At 41.7% G+C, this 19,158-nt stretch overlaps 1 protein-coding gene across 2 annotated transcripts in view; it reads left to right on the top strand.

Annotated features, from left to right (window-relative positions):
* aff2 (AF4/FMR2 family, member 2) overlaps positions 1-19,158 on the top strand; it is a 399,395-nt gene that overhangs the window by 285,218 nt on the left and 95,019 nt on the right. For both annotated transcript variants that reach the window (XM_061901648.1, XM_061901649.1), the window contains one exon: positions 5,187-5,224. In XM_061901648.1, the coding sequence (XP_061757632.1) occupies positions 5,187-5,224 (38 nt within the window). The remainder of the gene's footprint in view (positions 1-5,186; positions 5,225-19,158) is intronic.

The raw sequence follows: 19,158 nt of genomic DNA, 5'->3' as shown, positions 1-19,158 counted from the left end.
AAATGTAAAATGGATTTTAGGATTCAGCTCCTCTGTGTGCACCTGAGCTCTTTTATGTGTTGTGCTCATTGAGTAGTATTAACACTTGTAAATAAAACGTATTTGAGTGTATTGGTGTAAAGGTACAGTATTACTCCTGCCATGGACATGTGTCCTTTCCTTGCATCCACATAACTAGGTTTCGGTTGTACAGTATTAATGATTTATGGGAGTGTGTCGGAACCACAAAGCGTTGTAACACGAGGACCACATGTCTAAGATTTAGTAAGGCTGTGTGTGAGTGTAGCTATCGTTGTGTCACACTGGTTGTACATGATTGAGCACTGTGTTCATGTTTCAAATACTCTTAATATCTAGACAGGCCGAAGCCGCATTTTGTAGGTTTAGTGAGTAATTGCAGCCTTTATTTTTCTTGAAGCCCTCGCGGGATATATTCTCGCACAGAAACTCTTCATGAACCCTGCAAATCTCCCAGAGTCACAAATCTGACAAGGTTTGTTATTCATGTCTGCAGCTCCGCGTCAATCTGTCAGAACCTCAACACCATTGGCGTCGTTAATCACCTGATTCCTTGAGAGACTGAAAAGGGAGCTGAATGTGAATTGATCTTAATCAACAGCAGAAGATGAATGAATTGCAAAACCAAATATGTTTTTTTGTCATTGTAATAATATAACCGTGTATACAATTGATTGAGAAGAGGATAGGTGGAGTAAGACATGCATCACTTTTAACGCTTGCTCGCGTCCATTATTCTACTTAAATAGCAGTGACATGTAATCATCATAATTATCATGGTAATTTTTGGTGGAGAAAAAGTATTTATCAATGAAACCGATGTTAAAATATAAGTATTGGGGGTTATAATTAATTGATCATTCTTAGATAGACGTATTTTATTATCTATAACCTTTTTTAATTAGGCTTTTTACTTATTAAAATAAACTCGTCTTGTTTTCTATTTTTTATTGTACTTGTTTTTTTTTGTATTTTATTTATTGCTAATATTAATACTCTTATTCTCTCAATGTTAATTTTAATTATGTTAATTAACTCAATGTATTATTTACATAATGTTTTTATAATTTATATGTTTTTTTATTAATGTATTTAATACCTCTACGTATATTTTAATATATGATCCTTACTATTTTTTTAGATGGCGTTAATCTTAGTTATCCTCCAGTGTGGACACCTCAAAGGTGGCGTTTTTCCTCAATCCTCAGTACCATGCCATATTTGTCTTGTTATTGTCAATAGTGATGTGTTTGTGTGTGTGTGTGTGTGTGTGTGTGTGTGTGTGTGTGTGTGTGTGTGTGTGTGTGTGTGTGTGTGTGTGCGTGTGTGTGTGTGTGTGTGTGTGTGTGTGTGTGTGTGTGTTTTCTTCTCTTCTTTTTTCATTGTTTTTTTTTGTGTGTAAAGCACTTTGTGTTTGCCACTTGCTTGTGTAGAGAAATGCTATATAAAAAAAGGGGAGGACTTTCTGAAGTCCTATTTTTTAGAATGATAGGACAGAAAGGACTGCTCATTATCCAAAACATACTACATCATGTTTCCTTCTGTAGTTATTGCATAGACATGTATGCTATACTGCTGATGGAAGTAACAGTAAATTGTTAGACGTATGAAGCAAATCTCTGCTCACAGTTGGACAAAAGCTATGGAGCAAGGAGTTCGTTGATGAATTATGACCATACAGTATATGCTTATACCGTATATGCGTGCAAAGGATGCGGCTCAAGACTTTTCGAAGGCAACTAACTGGAATTTTCTTCTTCAAATCAGTAGCCTGAACTCAACCTCATGAAACATGCTATACACAAAATTGAAAGCAGCAAGACCTACTAACAAGCTGTAATTGAAGGCCCAGGCATTTGGTGATCTCAATAAGAATGCAGATGATTACAGGCATCAAACATGAGGGTTAAACAATTATGCCAAATGGAAAAATGGTTTTTTGTATGGTTTTCACTAGGTGTGTCTAAAAAAAAAAAAAATGTGTTAACAATGATACCTACTCTATTTAATTACGTTGAAATATTTGACTGATAATTATTACATCAGGTCAAGCCACACAGAACTAAACAACGAGGCTGATGTGAAGGCTCTGCAAAAAGCCTTTTTTAAATTCCACTCAAAAAGACACTAAACTGCGATGCAACAAAAATAAGCCTGGGTGAAAAACAAAAACAAAGTAGAAATTAATCTTTCAGGGGGTAAGGGGCAAGGTGATGTTCCGGTGAACATGGAAGTTGTGGACAACATGGCGAACAAACTCTCACTGGCAGAAAAGCTCTAAACACGGAAAAAAGACGAAGTAGCAAGGACGTCAGCAAGATGTGATTACATGAAAGAAACAATAACAAAGGCTGGAATAATATGAAGCCATCTGTAATAGCCAGCTTAGCGACGTGCCTATGAGGCAGCCACCTGGTAATGCATCTATCTATATTTAAAATAAATCATAACAACGTCAAATCATTTGCTATTAATACACAGCATTTTTCAGGGATTTTGTCTTGTTTCCATATCTCTTTCTTCTACAACCAACAGCTATCGTAATGTTGTGCCCCCTGTGTCCCATCTAACTTGTCGCATTTATGTACCCAACACCCAAAACCCAGAAGTGTGCATATAGAAGAGCAAACCAGATGTTTAAATAAAACCATACAAATAGGAGACATGTGAGACACACATTTTATTAGGGGTCTCCCAATACAACTGTTTCACTTTTGATGTGATACCTATGTTGGAGCCTTGATTATTGCCCTATACCGGTATTGAGCCGAAACGATATCAGTAAAGTTAAAAAGTTAAAGTACCAATGATTGTCACACAGACACACACACTAGGTGTGGTGAGATTATCCTCTGCATTTGACCCATCACCCTCCTCCCCTGGGAGGTGAGGGGAGCAGTGAGTAGCAGCGGTGGACGTGCCTGGGAATTACTTTTGGTGATTTAACTCCCAATTCCAACCCTTGATGCTGACTGACAAGCCCCTGGCTTCCATTTTTATAGTCTTTGGTATGTCTCAGGGTTTGAACTCACAACATACCGATCTCAGGGCAGACACTCTAACCACGAGGCCACAGAGCTATTTTGTAGTGTGGAATGTTAGAAAAGATTTCAGCAAGTGAAATTACTCAAACAGAGAAGACAACAACATACTTATCAATAAGAATCTGGCATGGATTTAGGCTGTCCCTACATTGAAGTGAAGTGTTAATTGATTTGTTTTGGCAACACCTTTTGGTCACGATCCGTTTTTAATTTGCGCTTATGATGGAGTAAGTTGAATGATGCGACCACGTTTGTTATTGGATATTTTCTAATACTCCTCTGCTTTGGAGCTCTTTTTGTGTAAGTAATATGCAACTATAATTATTTCATACTTGTTTATATTGGCAAATGAGCTGTTTTAGACTGCAATTGTGTTAAATAAAGAAAACTCATTATGTATGTGTAGCGTGTGAGCTATTTTGTGTTTTGCTGTTGTGTAGCTGCTAGCTCCAGACCTATAGCTTACCATTTTTATAAATGACTTTACCATGAATTGATTAACGTGGACCCCGACTTAAACACGTTGAAAAACTTATTCGGGTGTAACCATTTAGTGGTCAATTGTACGGAATATGTACTGTACTGTGCAATCTAATAATAAAAGTCTCAATCAATCAACCAAAATACAAAAATAAACAAGCTTGTCTGCCTTTCGGAGGATTCTTAGCAGTAAACTGACAGACAAGCTTTGCTCAAGTAGGACTGCTTGCATCAGTCTTATATTCAAAGAGTTAAACTTTAGATGCAAGTCTGTATAATCCGCAATTTTTTTTTTTATATATAAATATTGAATCGGCACTCCCCTAGATTTTACAACTATTCTCTTTTTTTCCACCCCAAATAAAGAGACATGGCTGATATAGTCCATTTTAATTGTGTAAGATGAAGATGTGTTATACTTTAGTTGTACTATTCTTATTGCACTGTGTTTAAACTTGTTACTATTTTAAATATCTGCAGCCTGTCTTACTTCAAGTAATTGAGGAGAAATTGCAGAGAGATATTATTTAATGACAAGTAGTATTTTTCTGCTTTATTTGAATACCGTATTTTTCGGACTATAAGTCGCAGTTTTGCAGGTGCAACTTATACTCAGGAGCGACTTATGTGTGAAATTATTAACACATTACCGTAAAATATCAAATAACATTATTTAGCTCATTCACGTAAGAGACTCGACGTTTGAGATTTCATGGGATTTAGTAATTAGGAGTGACAGATTTTTTGGTAAAGGTATAGCATGAACTTTCACAGTATCATGTTAGACCCGCTCGACATCCATTGCTTTCGTCCTCTCCAAGGTTCTCATAGTCATCATTGTCACCGACGTCCCACTGGGTCAACATTGTCACCGACGTCCCACTGGGTGTGAGTTTTCCTTGCCCTTATGTGGGCCTACCGAAGATGTCGTAGTGGTTTGTGCAGCCCTTTGAGACACTAGTGATTTAGGGCTATATAAGTAAACATTGATTGATAGTTATTTGAATAACTCTTACCATAATATGTTACGTTTACATACCAGGCACGTTCTCAGTTGGTTATTTATACGTCATATAACGTACACTTATTCAGCCTGTTGTTCACTATTCTTTATTTATTTTAAATTGCCTTTCAAATGTCTATTCTTGGTGTTGGGTTTTATCATATAAATTTCCCCCAAAAATGCAACTTATACTGCAGTGCGATATATATATGTTTTTTTCCTTCTTTAATATGCATTTTCTGTGGGTGCGGCTTATATTCCGGAGCGATTTATACTCCGAAAAATACGGTAGTCATTTAATTTGGAGTTGTTAATAAACATACAAAAGGTTAAATATAAATATAATTGTGCCCTGCATTAAAATAGGCATAGTTCAGACATAGTTGCTTGTTAGTAATCAATTTGTAAATTGTAATTAGTCTGATTCATCATTCCAATCATTCAACAGCAGTTTTAACTATGACACAATCAATTTGTTTCATTTTTCACCTTTGTCAGACTCTGGTCAAATGACCAGCCACACACACACACACGCGCACACGCACACACACACAGACAAACACACACACGGACACACACAAATACTGGCAACAGATTACCATACTGAATATTTTAACATAAGTGCCTGTGTGTGTTGTTAGGTATCCGGCAAGCCTAAAGCCCGAGCGACAGCCTTAAGGTAAGACACACGCCCTTTTGTTACGATGTTGTTGTTTTTTTAATGTTACTTCCTTCTTTTAAGGGTTGTTTCAAGGTTGTAATGAAAATATCGTTAAGCAGTCTGGAACCATAGTGGCTGTAATTATCCCAAACATCTGCAGCGGTGTGTGCTCACAATGATAGCCTCAGTCGCTGTTCTGCATCAACACTTTAACACATTTCTCACCAGGCAGCAGGTGTCACTGTGTGTTGGTTCATGCATAAACCACTGCACATCTGTCTACATGGAGCCCATTAACTTCTGCTTATGGCACCATTTGGATTTTCGTCTACTTGATTATTGTCTCAACCTCCATGACTTAAATTAACATCATGTCCGTTTATCTTCAGTCCCTAGTTGTTACCTTGAAGATTAAATATAATTCATTAAGCACTCTCCCTCCCCCCAATGGGTGTCATCAATCATCAGCATAACAGTGAAAGCTAACACCGTATTTGTGTATGTTGTCACCTAGCAGCAGCATTTAGATGCTGAAGAGTGCAGGGCCAAGAACAGAATCCTGTGGAACGCCGCACGTTACCTTAACATACCCTGAGGTCACATTGTTATGGGAGACGCACTGCATTCTGTCAGTAAGATAGGAGTTAAACCAAGAAAAGGCTAAGTCTGACATACCAATATGTGTTTTGATACGTGCTAATAAAATGTTATAATTAAGTAGCAACAACATGGATGACACATCGCCATCTAGAGTTAGCAATAGACCATTGGTCACTCTTGCAAGGGCTGTTTCAGTAGAGTGATTTGCCGTGAAACCGGACTGAAAGGGTTCACAGAGATTGTTAGATGCTAACTGTTCATATTGCGGCTGTGCAACAATGTTTTTGAGTATTTTCGAGATAAAGGGAAGGTGGGACAACGACTGATAGTTTACCCTGAGGTCAGAATCGAGGTTAGGTCTTTTGAGCACAGAATGAATAACCACTGTTTTGAATGCTAGTGGAACAGTACAAGAAGAAAGTGATAAGTTCTTAATATTTAGCACTGATGGTCCTAATATAAGTTTTTACAGGAAGTGGGTCAAGTAAACATGTTGTTTGTTTTATCCCATGTATGAGTTGCAGGAGTTCCTCTAATGTTAAATCTTCAAAAAGATAGATTATCTTAGAAAGCAATATCCGTTGTACATACATTGGTATCTGCATTAATAGAACTCAATTGGAGCTGGGACGCGTTATGTTTCTTATCTCCTTTCTAAAGAGTTCAGCTTCCTTAGTAAAAAATTACATAAAGTCATCAGATGAGTGGGCGGAGCTACTGGGAAAAGTCCCTTGTTGGATTAGCGATGCTACTGTATTAAAGAAATATTTTGGATCGTTCTTATTCAGGCAGATTAGGGTGGAGTACTAATTAGTTTTAGCTAAGGTAAGAGCATGTTTTATAAGTTATTAAACTATCACTCCGTACTTGATGGAAAACCTCAAGTTTAGTTGCATGCCTTTTGCCTTTCAGCTTTCTACGTAGGAGAGTTCCCTTAGGAAAATTACAAATCCAGCAGCAGTGTACAGAATTGAGATCAAATTTAAAAAGTAAACAATGGGGGTCCATGAAAGTTTCAGTGGTCTGGTTTCTTCTGTGAACCAGGGGGTACACCTTTTAGGGGCCTTTTTTAGCTTTAGCTAGAGTATTATTAAAGTTGTTAGTGAGGTTATCGATAGAGCCCACATAATTTGGGAATGGTGCCATTACCAAAGGCAGTAGGCCAGCAAGAGTTGTAGTTAAAGTTAAAGTACCAATGATTGTCACACACACACACACTCGGTGTGCCTAAATTATTCTCTGCATTTGACCCATCACCCTTGATCACCCCCTGGGAGGTGAGGGGAGAAGTGGGCAGCAGTGGTGGTTGCGCCCGGGAATCATTTTTGGTGATTTAACCCCCAATTCCAAGCCTTGATGCTGAGTGCCAAGCAGGGAGGTAATGGGTCCCATTTTTATAGTCTTTGGTATTACTCGGCCGGTGTTTGAACTCACGACCTACCGATCTCAGGAGGGACACTCTAACCACTAGGTTAGAGTGGTTGTAGTGGTAGTAGTTGTGGCAGCATTATTGTGGCGGCTGCTACAGCATTGGTTATTATTAGGTTGTTGATAATGAGTCAGAACTTCAAATTTGTATAAGGTAGTGATTGGACATTACTGTATGAGAGTACCATAACTTTGGAGGTGATGACACCCCGGACAAGGACTAAATCTATCCTTTTACCGTTGCAATGCATGGGTTTATGTATTATTTGTGTAAGACCACAGCTATCAATTATAGTCTGGAGCAACCACGCGCAGGGTTTTTATATGGATATTCTAATCCCCCATTACAAAAATGTTATCTGTGTGTGTCACTAGATCAGCAACAAACTCTGAAAATTTGCTGATAAAGTCCGAATAGGGCCCAGGGCGGCAATAGATTACAGCTGGATGGAAAGGTAGCAGTGTGTCAGACATCATAGTAAGCACCTCAAATGATTTATATTTATTACTTAGGTTTGGGCTAAGGTTAAGGTTTTCATTTGATATTAGTGCGTCCTCTCTACCCCATTTTAAGGGGACATGCAATATGTGCACTCATATAGTTAGGAGGAGATGCCTTGTCAAGTGAAAAAATTAATCTGGTTTTAGCCAAGTTTCACTGAGATCAATAGCGTTAAGATTGTTGTCTCTAATGACTTCATTGACTAATAATGTTTTGGGAGACAATGATCTGATGTTTAAAAGGCCCATTCTATTGGTAGTTGGCTGCTTTGAGGCATTTATGTTAATGCTATCCGTAGAACTGATATTAATAACTTTACGTCTATTTCGCATAGTGCCCCTTAAATAATTTTTAGCACATCTAGGAAGAGATTATTTGCTTGGTGCTTCTACAGATTTAACGCTTCACAATTTCACACATAAGTATAATGCATGTTTACCTCTGGCACAGTCACTACAGAAAAATCATTATGTGAGTATTCTACGAGAGATGCTATGTTTGCAGGAATTTTCCAGCGTGGCGCTGGTTAGTTCTAGCTTAACTGACTCCTCACCCGGACTAACATACACTGTAATTGCCTGTGTCTGAACTTGCTCTAGTGTAGTTAAGTAAAGTGTGACTCAACCAATAATCTATGTTTCTAGAGAGAGTGATGGCACCTTCAATCCTCTGCAAACCTGTTTTTCCCAGAAAGAGGTCCAAATATCAGTAAACGTTAGTCCCTGTTCTCGACAAAAAATGGCCAGCCACTTCTCAAGTGAGACTAATCTGCGATACCTCTCATCGTTGCCTTTCGCGGGCAGGGGACCAGAGACAAGTACTCGAAGCAGAGACATCTTTCAAGCGAGATTACAAGTCCTACCTATGTTCTTCTTTGTAATCACTGACTGTCTCATCCTAGTGTCATTGAAGCCGACGGGTACAACTATAGTATGTTCGCGTAGGTAGTGGTGTGATTTGTCTGTCGTACGTGTTTACGAGGCCCGTTGAGAATCAGATCCCAAAGATTAGCTTCAATTTCGGGGGCTCAGGTCCTGGCCATACATTCAATTATGGCTGGTTTACTAAACTGGATGTTCCAGGTGATGGAGTCCCCTATGACTAAGGTGTGCTGTCCGGTAGACTGGTATGTAGGGCTAACTAAAGGGCTAAATCTATTATGCCTCTCAACCGGTTCACCTTGACTTGTGGACCGCTTAGGGCTGCTATAAACTGGGCTAGTCAGCTCGCCACAGCTAACGCTAGCAAATGTGTCTGTGATGACAAAGATAACAAAATGATTCTGCTTTAACTGGCGAACACGGCCCTCTAGTTAAGCCAACCTATCCATGAGAAAGGTGCAAGAAAAACAGGAAGCCGTACGCACTTTGTTTATTTCACCAAGTGGCGTGCTTGCTGTCATTCAGAGCACAATGGCTTCGAACCGGGACTAGCTTAGCTTCGCTAGGTTAGCAGGTAACTCGCAAAACTGATGCGATGAAACAGAGAGTGGCGCTTTGTAAGTTTGATAACACTACTAAATTTGTTGGAGAAGGAATAAAGAAAGCTGTAAAACAATTAGAAGCACACAGATAGAAAGATAGCTTTTTGAGCGGCGAACAGCGGCGACGAGCAGCGAGACCAAGCAGACTTCCGAACATGAAGTCAGACCACTGCACACCACAGTAACATCTTGTGATAGTTATGACTATTGAGTATGGCTTTGCATTAATTAAACAGTTAGTCAGTCCTCTTCTAATCTTTCTGGACCTTTTAGCACTTCTTAGATCAGATAAAAATATGTTTTAAAAAAACTAAATGATTTCATCACGGGGGCCCTCATAGAGCCAAAACACTGCCAGTAAGATTGGGTATTGAAAAAAAATGTACATTGTAGATAAAGTTGTATTGGCACCGAAACAAGTTTTGTTAACAAATCAATCAATCAATCAATCAATCAATCAATGTTTATTTATATAGCCCTAAATCACTAGTGTCTCAAAGGGCTGCACAAACCACAAAACATCCTCGGTAGAGCCCACATAAGGGCAAGGAAAACTCACCCCAGTGGGACGTCGGTGACAGTGACAATGATGACTATGAGAAACCTTGGAGAGGACCGCATATGTGGGCAACCCCCCCAATTGTTTATGATATATCAGTTTTTTGGGGTGCTGATTCGTAATTGTCAAAATGTTCACATAAAAAAATTGGTCTGCAATTCGAGTTTCCACATAGAGCAATACAGGGCACCGCCACAGGCCCTGGGATTGTGCAATACCACCACCATAAAAGTTGAGGTATAGAAACATGCAAAACACTTCTTCAGGCAAGTAGCCTTTGACTAGCAGCAGTCATTACAAGCGACTGTGCTAAGAAGACAAGACTTGGGAGATTTCTATCGGTTGTTAACTTTTTGCCTTCCTGGTGAAATACGTGAATCAAAGTGTGGCCTGGGAGACATTTGTAGACTGTGTCTTGTTTCAACACAAAAAGAGCAACAATGGAAAAACAGATACAAATGTAATAAGAAAAAGCTGAAATGTTGATACCAATGACTATTTTTAACCTTTTAAAACAAAACATAAGTACACATGCATCATGGCCAATTAGGATTACTATGATTATCTAGACCGACTCTATGCAGATTTAAACAGAGAATATGGGGGGGGGGAGCTCGATCCCATACAATAAACATGGGTAGGGAGGAAGCTGTGGAATTTTGGCATTTTATAGCCAAGAGAAGAATGCAGATTTACCTTGTGCATAATTTGTGTTCAATGGGTATTTTATTAGAAGAAAGTTACCATAGTGTCCCATTGGGATTCAATATTATGTTAAAAGCCCTTAGAGTGAGCAGGTTGGGGCACTTTAAAGACAAATGTTGTACTTTCTTAAGAAATTAGTCAGTTTTGTTGCACAGGAAGCGAAGATATCTTTATAATCTCAAAAAAAACCAAGAAGATGACAAGAATTCCAATAGAATAAGATGTTTTGGCACATTATAGGGGCAGCACGGTGGAGGGAGGGGTTAGTGCATGTGCCTCACAATACCAAGGTCCTGAGTTCAATCCCGGGCTCGGGATCTTTCTGTGTGGAGTTTGCATGTACTCCCTGGAACTGTGAGCGTTCCCTCCGGGTACTCCGGCTTCCTCCCACCTCCAAAGACATGCACCTGGGGATAGGTTGATTGGCAACACTAAACTGGCCCTAGTGTGTGAATGTGAGTGTGGATGTTGTCTGTCTATCTGTGTTGGCCATGCGATGAGGTGGCGACTTGTCCTCGGTGTACCCCGCCTTCCGCCCGAATGCAGCTAAGATAGGCTCCAGCACCCCCGCAAGCCCAAAAGGGACAAGCGGTAGAAAAATGGATGGATGGATGGTAACATGATCGGTAAAAAAAATAAAAGAGAACATGGTGTCATGGTCCACATCTTGGACCATGTCATATTCTGGTTTTGTTTCTGTTTTATTATTATCCTGTGTTGCATTCGACGTCTGTGGTTCCCGGTGGCACTTCCTGTTTGGTTTTCTGTTGTCAGGGTAACTCATTAAGTGTCACCTGATTCTGGTTTGTCGTCACGCACCTGATTTGATTAGTTATCTCCTTATTTAAGACCGCCCGTGTTTTACATTCGGTCTCGGACTATAGTTTGTTACACGCAACAAGTGACATCGCTCTTCCCGCATTGTGGTAACTATCTTGTTTCACCCATTAGCTTCCATGCTATTTTGTTTGTTTACTTGTCCCTAGTTTATATACTAGCGCTTTCTGTTCATTCTAGCTTCCACGCTAGTTCTGTTTGTTTTGTCTGTAGTATCTATGTGCCAGTATTTCTGTTATTAGTTTGTTTTTGTAGTTAGGAATAAATCATCATTCCTACCTTAAGGCTGTGTTCCATCTCCGCTGCACCACGAGAACGCAAACACACGCCTCGATGCCACCCAGACGTCACACATGGATTACATCAGGGGTTTCACGGTGGCAGAGGGGTTAGTGCGTCTGCCTCACAATACGAGTGGAGTTAGCATGTTCTCCCCGTGAATGCGTGGGTTCCCTCCGGGTACTCCGGCTTCCTCCCACTTCCAAAGACATGCACCTGGGGATAGGTTGATTGGCAACACTAAATTGGCCCTAGTGTGTGAATGTGAGTGTGAATGTTGTCTGTCTATCTGTGTTGGCCCTGCGATGAGGTGGCGACTTGTCCAGGGTGTACCCCGCCTTCCGCCCGATTGTAGGTGAGATAGGCGCCAGCGACCCCCGCGACCCCAAAAAGGGAATAAGCGGTAGGAAATGGATAGATGGATGGATGGATTACATCGGAAAGATTAATGGCCTGAAAAAATTAACCCTGTTTGTCATTAAAAAGTTGAGTTCCAACTGGTACGCAAGAATATAAAACTGTTTCACAAACTAGGCTTGTTGTGCTCTCAGTCTGGTGAGCAAAAGTGTAAATGTGTGTGCGCGTATGCATTTGCGCATGTGTGTGCAAGTGTGTGTGTGTGTGTGTGTGTGTGTGTGTGTGTTAAAGAGAGACTGTTTCATGGTTCTGTGTGTGCCCCAGGCCATGTGTTACTTTGCTACCACTAATGAGCCCTTTTCGCTCTGCACAGCAAGCTCACACACACAGACATGTATCCGCAGGGGTGCTGCAATTCCACTTGCTGCAAGCGATCCATAGGCTTTATCCAATAGAAACATAGACACACTTAATATAAATATATTTATGTTACATATACACTACATAAAGATATAATTTTATTCTTGCTTTGTAAACTTAACTATTGTCCTTAGTCTTATTTGTATGCTGCCGCACAAACACATCATCACAGACATGTTTTAATATTGTCCCTCGTTTATCGCGGCCATATTGGTTCCAGGCGTGACCGTAGTAAATGAATTGTAAAGTAGGATTATTATTAATAAATCAAATATTATCTTTGTCAGGGCGCAAAAAATTTTCACAACCTTCTGAATAAGTTTGTTTTAACCCTCTAAATAAATTAATACCAATATGCCACCTTTACACTTGTTTTACACAATATAGATAGATAGATAGTACTTTATTGATTCCTTCAGGAGAGTTCCTTCAGGAAAATTAAAATTCCAGCAGCAGTGTACAGTGTTGAGATCAATTTAAAAAAAAAAAGTAAAAAGTAAATAATGGGGGTTTAAAAGGAAACAAAATAGAGAAATATTACAAAAAGAATAAAAACAATGGGAATAACAATATAACAGTAAAATAAGAATATAACAAGACAAAGTAGGCAGTAGTGACCATGTTATGAAAACGTATTGCACTGTTAATGTTTTGCATCCCCTGTCATCCTAATACCCCCTGTCCCCCGTCCCAGAGAGGAGTTGTACAGTCTAATGGCGTGTGGGACAAAGGAGTTCTTTAGTCTATTAGTCCTGCACTGGAGATGAAGCAGTCTAGCACTGAACAGGCTCCTCTGGCTACTGATAACGCTATGCAGAGAGTGACTGGCATCATCCAGGATGCTCACTAGTTTGTCAACAGTCCTCTTCTCTGCCACCGTCACCAGTGAGTCCAGTTTCCTTCCGATTGTAGAACCGGCCCGCCTGATCAGTTTCTCAAGTCTGGAGCTGTCCTTCTTAGATGTACTGCCCCCCCAGCACACTACCATGTAGAACAGAACACTGGCAACCACAGACTAGTAGTACATCCACAGGAGTTTTCTACAAATGTTGAAGGAGTGCAGTCTCCTGAGGAACTACAGCCTGCTCTGTCCTTTCTTGTACTGGTGGTCCGTGTTAACAGTCCTGTCCAGCTTATTGTCCACCCAAACCCTGAGGTACTTGAATGAGTCCACGGTCTGTACCTCAACTCCCTCGATCACAATAGGTTGTGACCGTGGACTCGACCTCCCAAAGTCAATGACCAGCTCCTTGGTCTTTGACGGATTGAGCTGCAAGATGTTCGTGTGGCACCAGACAACAAAGTCCCTCACCAGGTTCCGAAACTCCTCCTCTCTGCCGTCCCTGATGCACCCGACGATGGCTGTGTCATCCGCGTACTTCTGGATGTGACACAGCTCTGAGTTGTAGCAGAAGTCAGCGGTGTACAGGGTGAAGAGAAGAGGGGCCAGCACCGTTCCCTGCGGTGCTCCAGTGCTGTTGATCACGGTGTCAGACGTGATGTCCTTCAGTCTGACGTACTGTGGCCTGTCGGTGAGGTAGTTCGAAATCCAGGCAACCAGGCAGGGGTCCACTTGCATTTTGTAGAGCTTGTCCTGAAGGAGGCGGGGCTGGATGGTATTAAAGGCACTTGGGAAATATATTAACCTAGAGTCCAAAGCTATGTGTTGCTGTTGTCTTTTTAAATCGCCAACGTCAAAGGCTCACTAATATCGAGATATGTTATTGTTGGTTCAATGTGCACAATTGACTAGCTTAGTTACTCAGACAGCAGTGTGTTTATCCATCCATTCATTTTCTTCCGCTTATCCGAGGTCAGGTCGCGGGGGCAGCCGCCCAGACTTCCGTCTCCCCAGCCACTTCGTCCAGCTCCTCCCGGGGGATCCCGGGGCGTTCCCAGGACAGCTGGGAGACATAGTCTTCCCAACGTGTCCTGGGTCTTCCCCGTGGCCTCCTGCCGGTCGGACTTGCCCTAGGGAAGCGTTTGGTTGGTATCCTGACCAGATGTCCGAACCATCTCATTTGGCTCCTCCCGATGTGGAGGAGCAGCAGCTTTACTCTGAGTTCCTCCCGGATGACAGAGCTTCTCACCCTATCTCTAAGGGAGAGCCCCGCCGCCCGGTGGAGGAAAATAATTTCGGCCGCTTGTACCCGTGATCTTCTCCTTTTGGTCATAACCCAAAGCTCATGACCATATGGCTATGGTTATACATGGTAAATCCCACCTAACCTTAACCGTGTCCACACACAACAATGCCACTGTTTAAGACCCGCTCCGTCCGCCGGCGCAACACGACCTAGTACGCATGCGCAGAAATGCGCACGTCATAGTCACCTCCAGTGTTGCTTTGTGTGCACATTCTTAAATTAAACTTATCTGAACAATATCCAGTGATGTGGTTTTTAAATTAACTGGAATCCAGTGTGCTGTGGAGCCCTATTGTAGGGTATTACACTTGAGCCATCATAAATTATTCAAATATTTAATAAAAACATGAAAGTACACAATTTGACAAAGAACATTTTTACAACAATCAATCTCGGGATCTAGACATCTGTTCAAGACACTCCTCACTCTTTTGCCTTCACCTTCATTGTCCATTTTTTTGTGGTGAGTTTATATACTCTGGTCCTAGACGTTGAGTCCGCGACATACATGGCGGATAATAACTGATACAGTCCACTTTGCCAGTCAAAATGCATTCGCTGTTTTCCGTAGTGTTCCCTCGACTACAAGGTAATACAAAGCGCACGCTACCTTTTTTAATCACATCAACGGGAGCCCACATTGTCGCTGTCTCTCCTTCGACAAATGGACAAAGTTTTTCGGTAAGTAGAATCACAGCTGACCCGGATATTGGAAAGTTCTCTTGCTATCTGAGAAGTGTTGTACCCGATATAGCTGCAGTCGCTTTCTCTTAAGTTATTCATGTGTGATTTCCACAAGAAGGAGAAATACGGCCATGTCTGGATGACTCGCCTTCATATTTCCAGTGGTTAGCTCAGAGTTATGAAACCACTTTATTATGAAGCTGACTGAGGCGCATTCTTTCTGATGTCACTTCCTGTGTGGGACGCGGTCTCTCTGACCTCACTTCCTCTCCGAACTCAGTTTGTAAACAATCAATGAGTCCATACAAAGCTAAGAGCTGGAGATTCAAAAAATACACGACGCAAGGAGGAGGAGCTTAAAAAATAGTTTAACATGGCTGAAACGGGGCTTAGACTACATAACTATTCGTTTAAGGGGTTATCCGGCTTAATGTAGACATAGCCTTAGTAGATTAGTGAAGCTGCAACATTTTAAACGCAATGTGGCAAGGGATGACTGTAGTTTAAAATCGTCTTCTTCTTTTTCCATTTCTTTCCTCTTTCATATGTTTATACGAGTCCAATTGATTGTAATGATGCTGATCAGTAAACAGTATATCATTTGTTGGGGAATTCATTCCTTTAAATTGTCATTAGTTAGAGACACAATTAGGGATTTTTGTGTTTTCTGTTACACTTACTATTTAATCAGCCTTAGCAATGGGGTATTATGAGTAGAACAACATGACTCAATGAGTCTTAACCAATAAAGTTGAAATGTACCAACAACATTTTGAGTAGTTCAATATGTGCATGATCAAATTTAGGATTAAATATAGTCAAGTACTAGTTACAACAAGAAAATGTCAACAATTTAAAGTACCAGTCTACATGTGCTTTGTGGACTTGGCGAAGGCATTCGACCGTGTCCCTCGGGAAGTCCTGTGGGGAGTGCTCAGAGAGTATGGGGTACTGGAACTGTCTGATTGTGGCGGTCCGCTCCCTGTACGATTAGTCTCAGAGCTTGGTCCGCATTGCCGGCAGTCAGTCGGACACGTTTCCAGTGAGGGTTGGACTCCGCCAAGGCTGTCCTTTGTCACCAATTCTGTTTTATGGACAGAATTTCTAGGCGCAGTCAAGGCATTAAGGGGTTCCGGTTTGGTGGTCATGGGATTAGGTCTCTGCTTTTTGCAGATGATGTGGTCCTGATGGCTTCATCTGGCCGGGATCTTCAGCTCTCACTGGATCGGTTCGCAGCCGAGTGTGAAGCGACCGGAATGAGAATCAGCACCTCCAAGTCCGAGTCCATGGTTCTCGCTCGGAAAAGGGTGGAATGCCATCTCTGGGTTGGGGAGGAGACCGTGCCCCAAGTGGAGGAGTTCAAGTACCTCGGAGTCTTGTTCATGAGTGAGGGAAGAGTGGATCGTGAGATCGACAGGCGGATCGGTGCAGTATCTTTAGTAATATGAACACTGTATCGATCCGTTGTGGTGAAGAAGGAGCTGAGTCGGAAGGCAAAGCTCCCAATTTACCGGTCGATCTACATTCCCATCCTCACCTATGGTCATGAGCTTTGGGTCATGACCAAAAGGACAAGATCCAAGGTACAAGCGGCCGAAATGAGTTTCCTCCACCGGGTGGCGGGGCTCTCCCTCAGAGATACTGTAGGGTGTAAAGCTCTGCCATCCGGGTGGAGCTCAAATTACAGACACGCTACTCCTCCACATCGAGAGAAGCCAGATGGGGTAGTTGGGCATCTGGTCAGGATGCCACCCGAACGCCTCCCTAGGGAAGTGTTTAGGGCACGGGGAAGACCCAGGACACGTTGGGAAGACTATGTCTCCCGGCTGGCCTGGGAACACCTAGGGATCCCCAGGGAAGAGCTGGACGAATTGGCTGGGGAGAGGAAAGCCTGGGCTTCCCTGCTTAGGCTGCTGCCCCCGCGACCCGACCTCGGATAAGCGGAAGAAGATGGATGGATGGAGATTTTTCTGTCTTTTCAGAATGGGCCATTTTGTGGGTGGTCTTTTTAACGTGCCGAAGTCCCCATCAGCCATGTTGTAGTTTACTACTGAAAGATCTAAGTTAGAACTTTGCGCTACTTTGTATTAGAAATGACAACAGCGGATGATGCATGTGCATGTACAAGCCAATCGTCCCACAACAAGATGATAGAGAAAACGAAGGAACTTATGAACTACAACTTTAGACTTACAATTGAAATGGTGATCTCGCGCAATGCTCTTTGGGTAAACCTCTCCTATTTATGGAGATATCCACTGACTTAAAGGCCTACTGAAATGAGATTTTCTTATTTAAACGGGGATAGCAGGTCCATTCTATGTGTCATACTTGATCATTTCGCGATATTGCCATATTTTTGCTGAAAGGATTTAGTAGAGAACATCGACGATAAAGTTCGCAACTTTTGCTCGCTAATAAAAAAGCTTTGCCTGTACCGGAAGTAGCAGACGATGTGCGCTTGACGTCACGGGTTGTGGAGCTCCTCACATCCTCACATTGTTTATAATCATGGCCGCCAGCAGCGAGGGCGATTCGGACCGAGAAAGTGACGATTTCCCCATTAATTTGAGTGAGGATTAAAGATTCGTGGATGAGGATAGTGAGAGTGAAGGACTAGAAAGAAAAAAAAAGGCAGGACAGTGGGAGTGATTCAGATGTTATTAAACACACTTACTAGAATAATTCTGGAAAATCCCTTATCTGCTTATTGTGTTATTAGTGTTTTAGTGAGATTATATAGTCATACCTAAAAGTCGGGTGTGGCCAAGGGTGTGGTGACCGGCAGTGTCTCCGAGGGAAGCCACGTTTCTCGACGAGGCGAGGGGAAGGCAGCCGGTCGGGTCGGGCTGAGCTTTTTTTTCCCCTCCTACACGGTGGAAGCATCCCACGTTCGGGGGCAGCCAGTGAGAGGAGGCAAGAGAGTCCGCAGCTGCCTCTTTGGCAGGTGCACGAGGAACGACGCAAGCTCCGCTCATGTCTACGGTAAGAGCCGACTTATTACCACAGTTTTCTCACCGAAACCTGCCGGTTGACATGTGGTAGAGAACCACGTTTGCTTGACCTGACCGCTCTGTTCCATAGTAAAGCTTCACCTTTGGGAATGTAAACAAGGAAACACCGGCTGTGTTTGTGTTGCTAAAGGCAGCCGCAATACACCGCTTCCCACCTACATCTTTCTTCATTATTAATTGAACAAATTGCAAAAGAGTCAGCAACAGTGTCCAGAATACTGTGTAATTATGCGATTAAAGCAGACGACTTATAGCTGGGATCAGCTGGAACAAAATGTCTGCTACAATCCGTGACGTCACGCACACGCGTCATCATACCGCGACGTTTTCAACAGGATACTTTGTGCGAAATTTAAAATTGCAATTTAGTTAACTAAAAAGGCCGTAATGGCATGTGTTGCAATGTTAATATTTCATCATCGATATATAAACTATCAGACTGTGTGCTTGGTAGTAGTGGGTTTCAGTAGGCCTTTAACTAAGACAAAATATGTCGGCTGATAATATACATTGTTGGAATTCAAATTTCCGGGATTTATGGGGATCATAAATAGAAATAAACAGGTTCACACAGGTAAAAAAAAAAAAAAAAAGATTATTTTGCATAATATGACCCCTAAAAATAAATATGGGGTAAAATGTGAAATAAAATGTGTAGTACAGTATTTTTGGCTTATAACAGCATCAATGATCTAATGATTAGTCATGTAGTGGTTCACATAGCTGCCTTTAATGCAGTTCTTCACATCCCACCAGTGACTGCTCAGCCTGAAGTCGCTGGTATCGTCTCCTGCACTAGGAAAGAAGGAGAAATATAAACGATGAATAAATGGACGATGTTGCATAGAAAAAGTTTATCCAGACCTGTAAGGATAATCTGCGGCAAAATTCATATCTGCTTCTGTTATGCGAGTGGCCTCACGACGAATACTCCACA

The sequence above is a fragment of the Nerophis ophidion genome, linkage group LG05 (assembly GCF_033978795.1).
Source record: "Nerophis ophidion isolate RoL-2023_Sa linkage group LG05, RoL_Noph_v1.0, whole genome shotgun sequence".
NCBI classification, from domain to species: domain Eukaryota; kingdom Metazoa; phylum Chordata; class Actinopteri; order Syngnathiformes; family Syngnathidae; genus Nerophis; species Nerophis ophidion.
The sequence above is the reverse complement of the archived record's forward strand: the minus strand, read 5'-3'. Positions and strand labels throughout refer to the sequence as shown.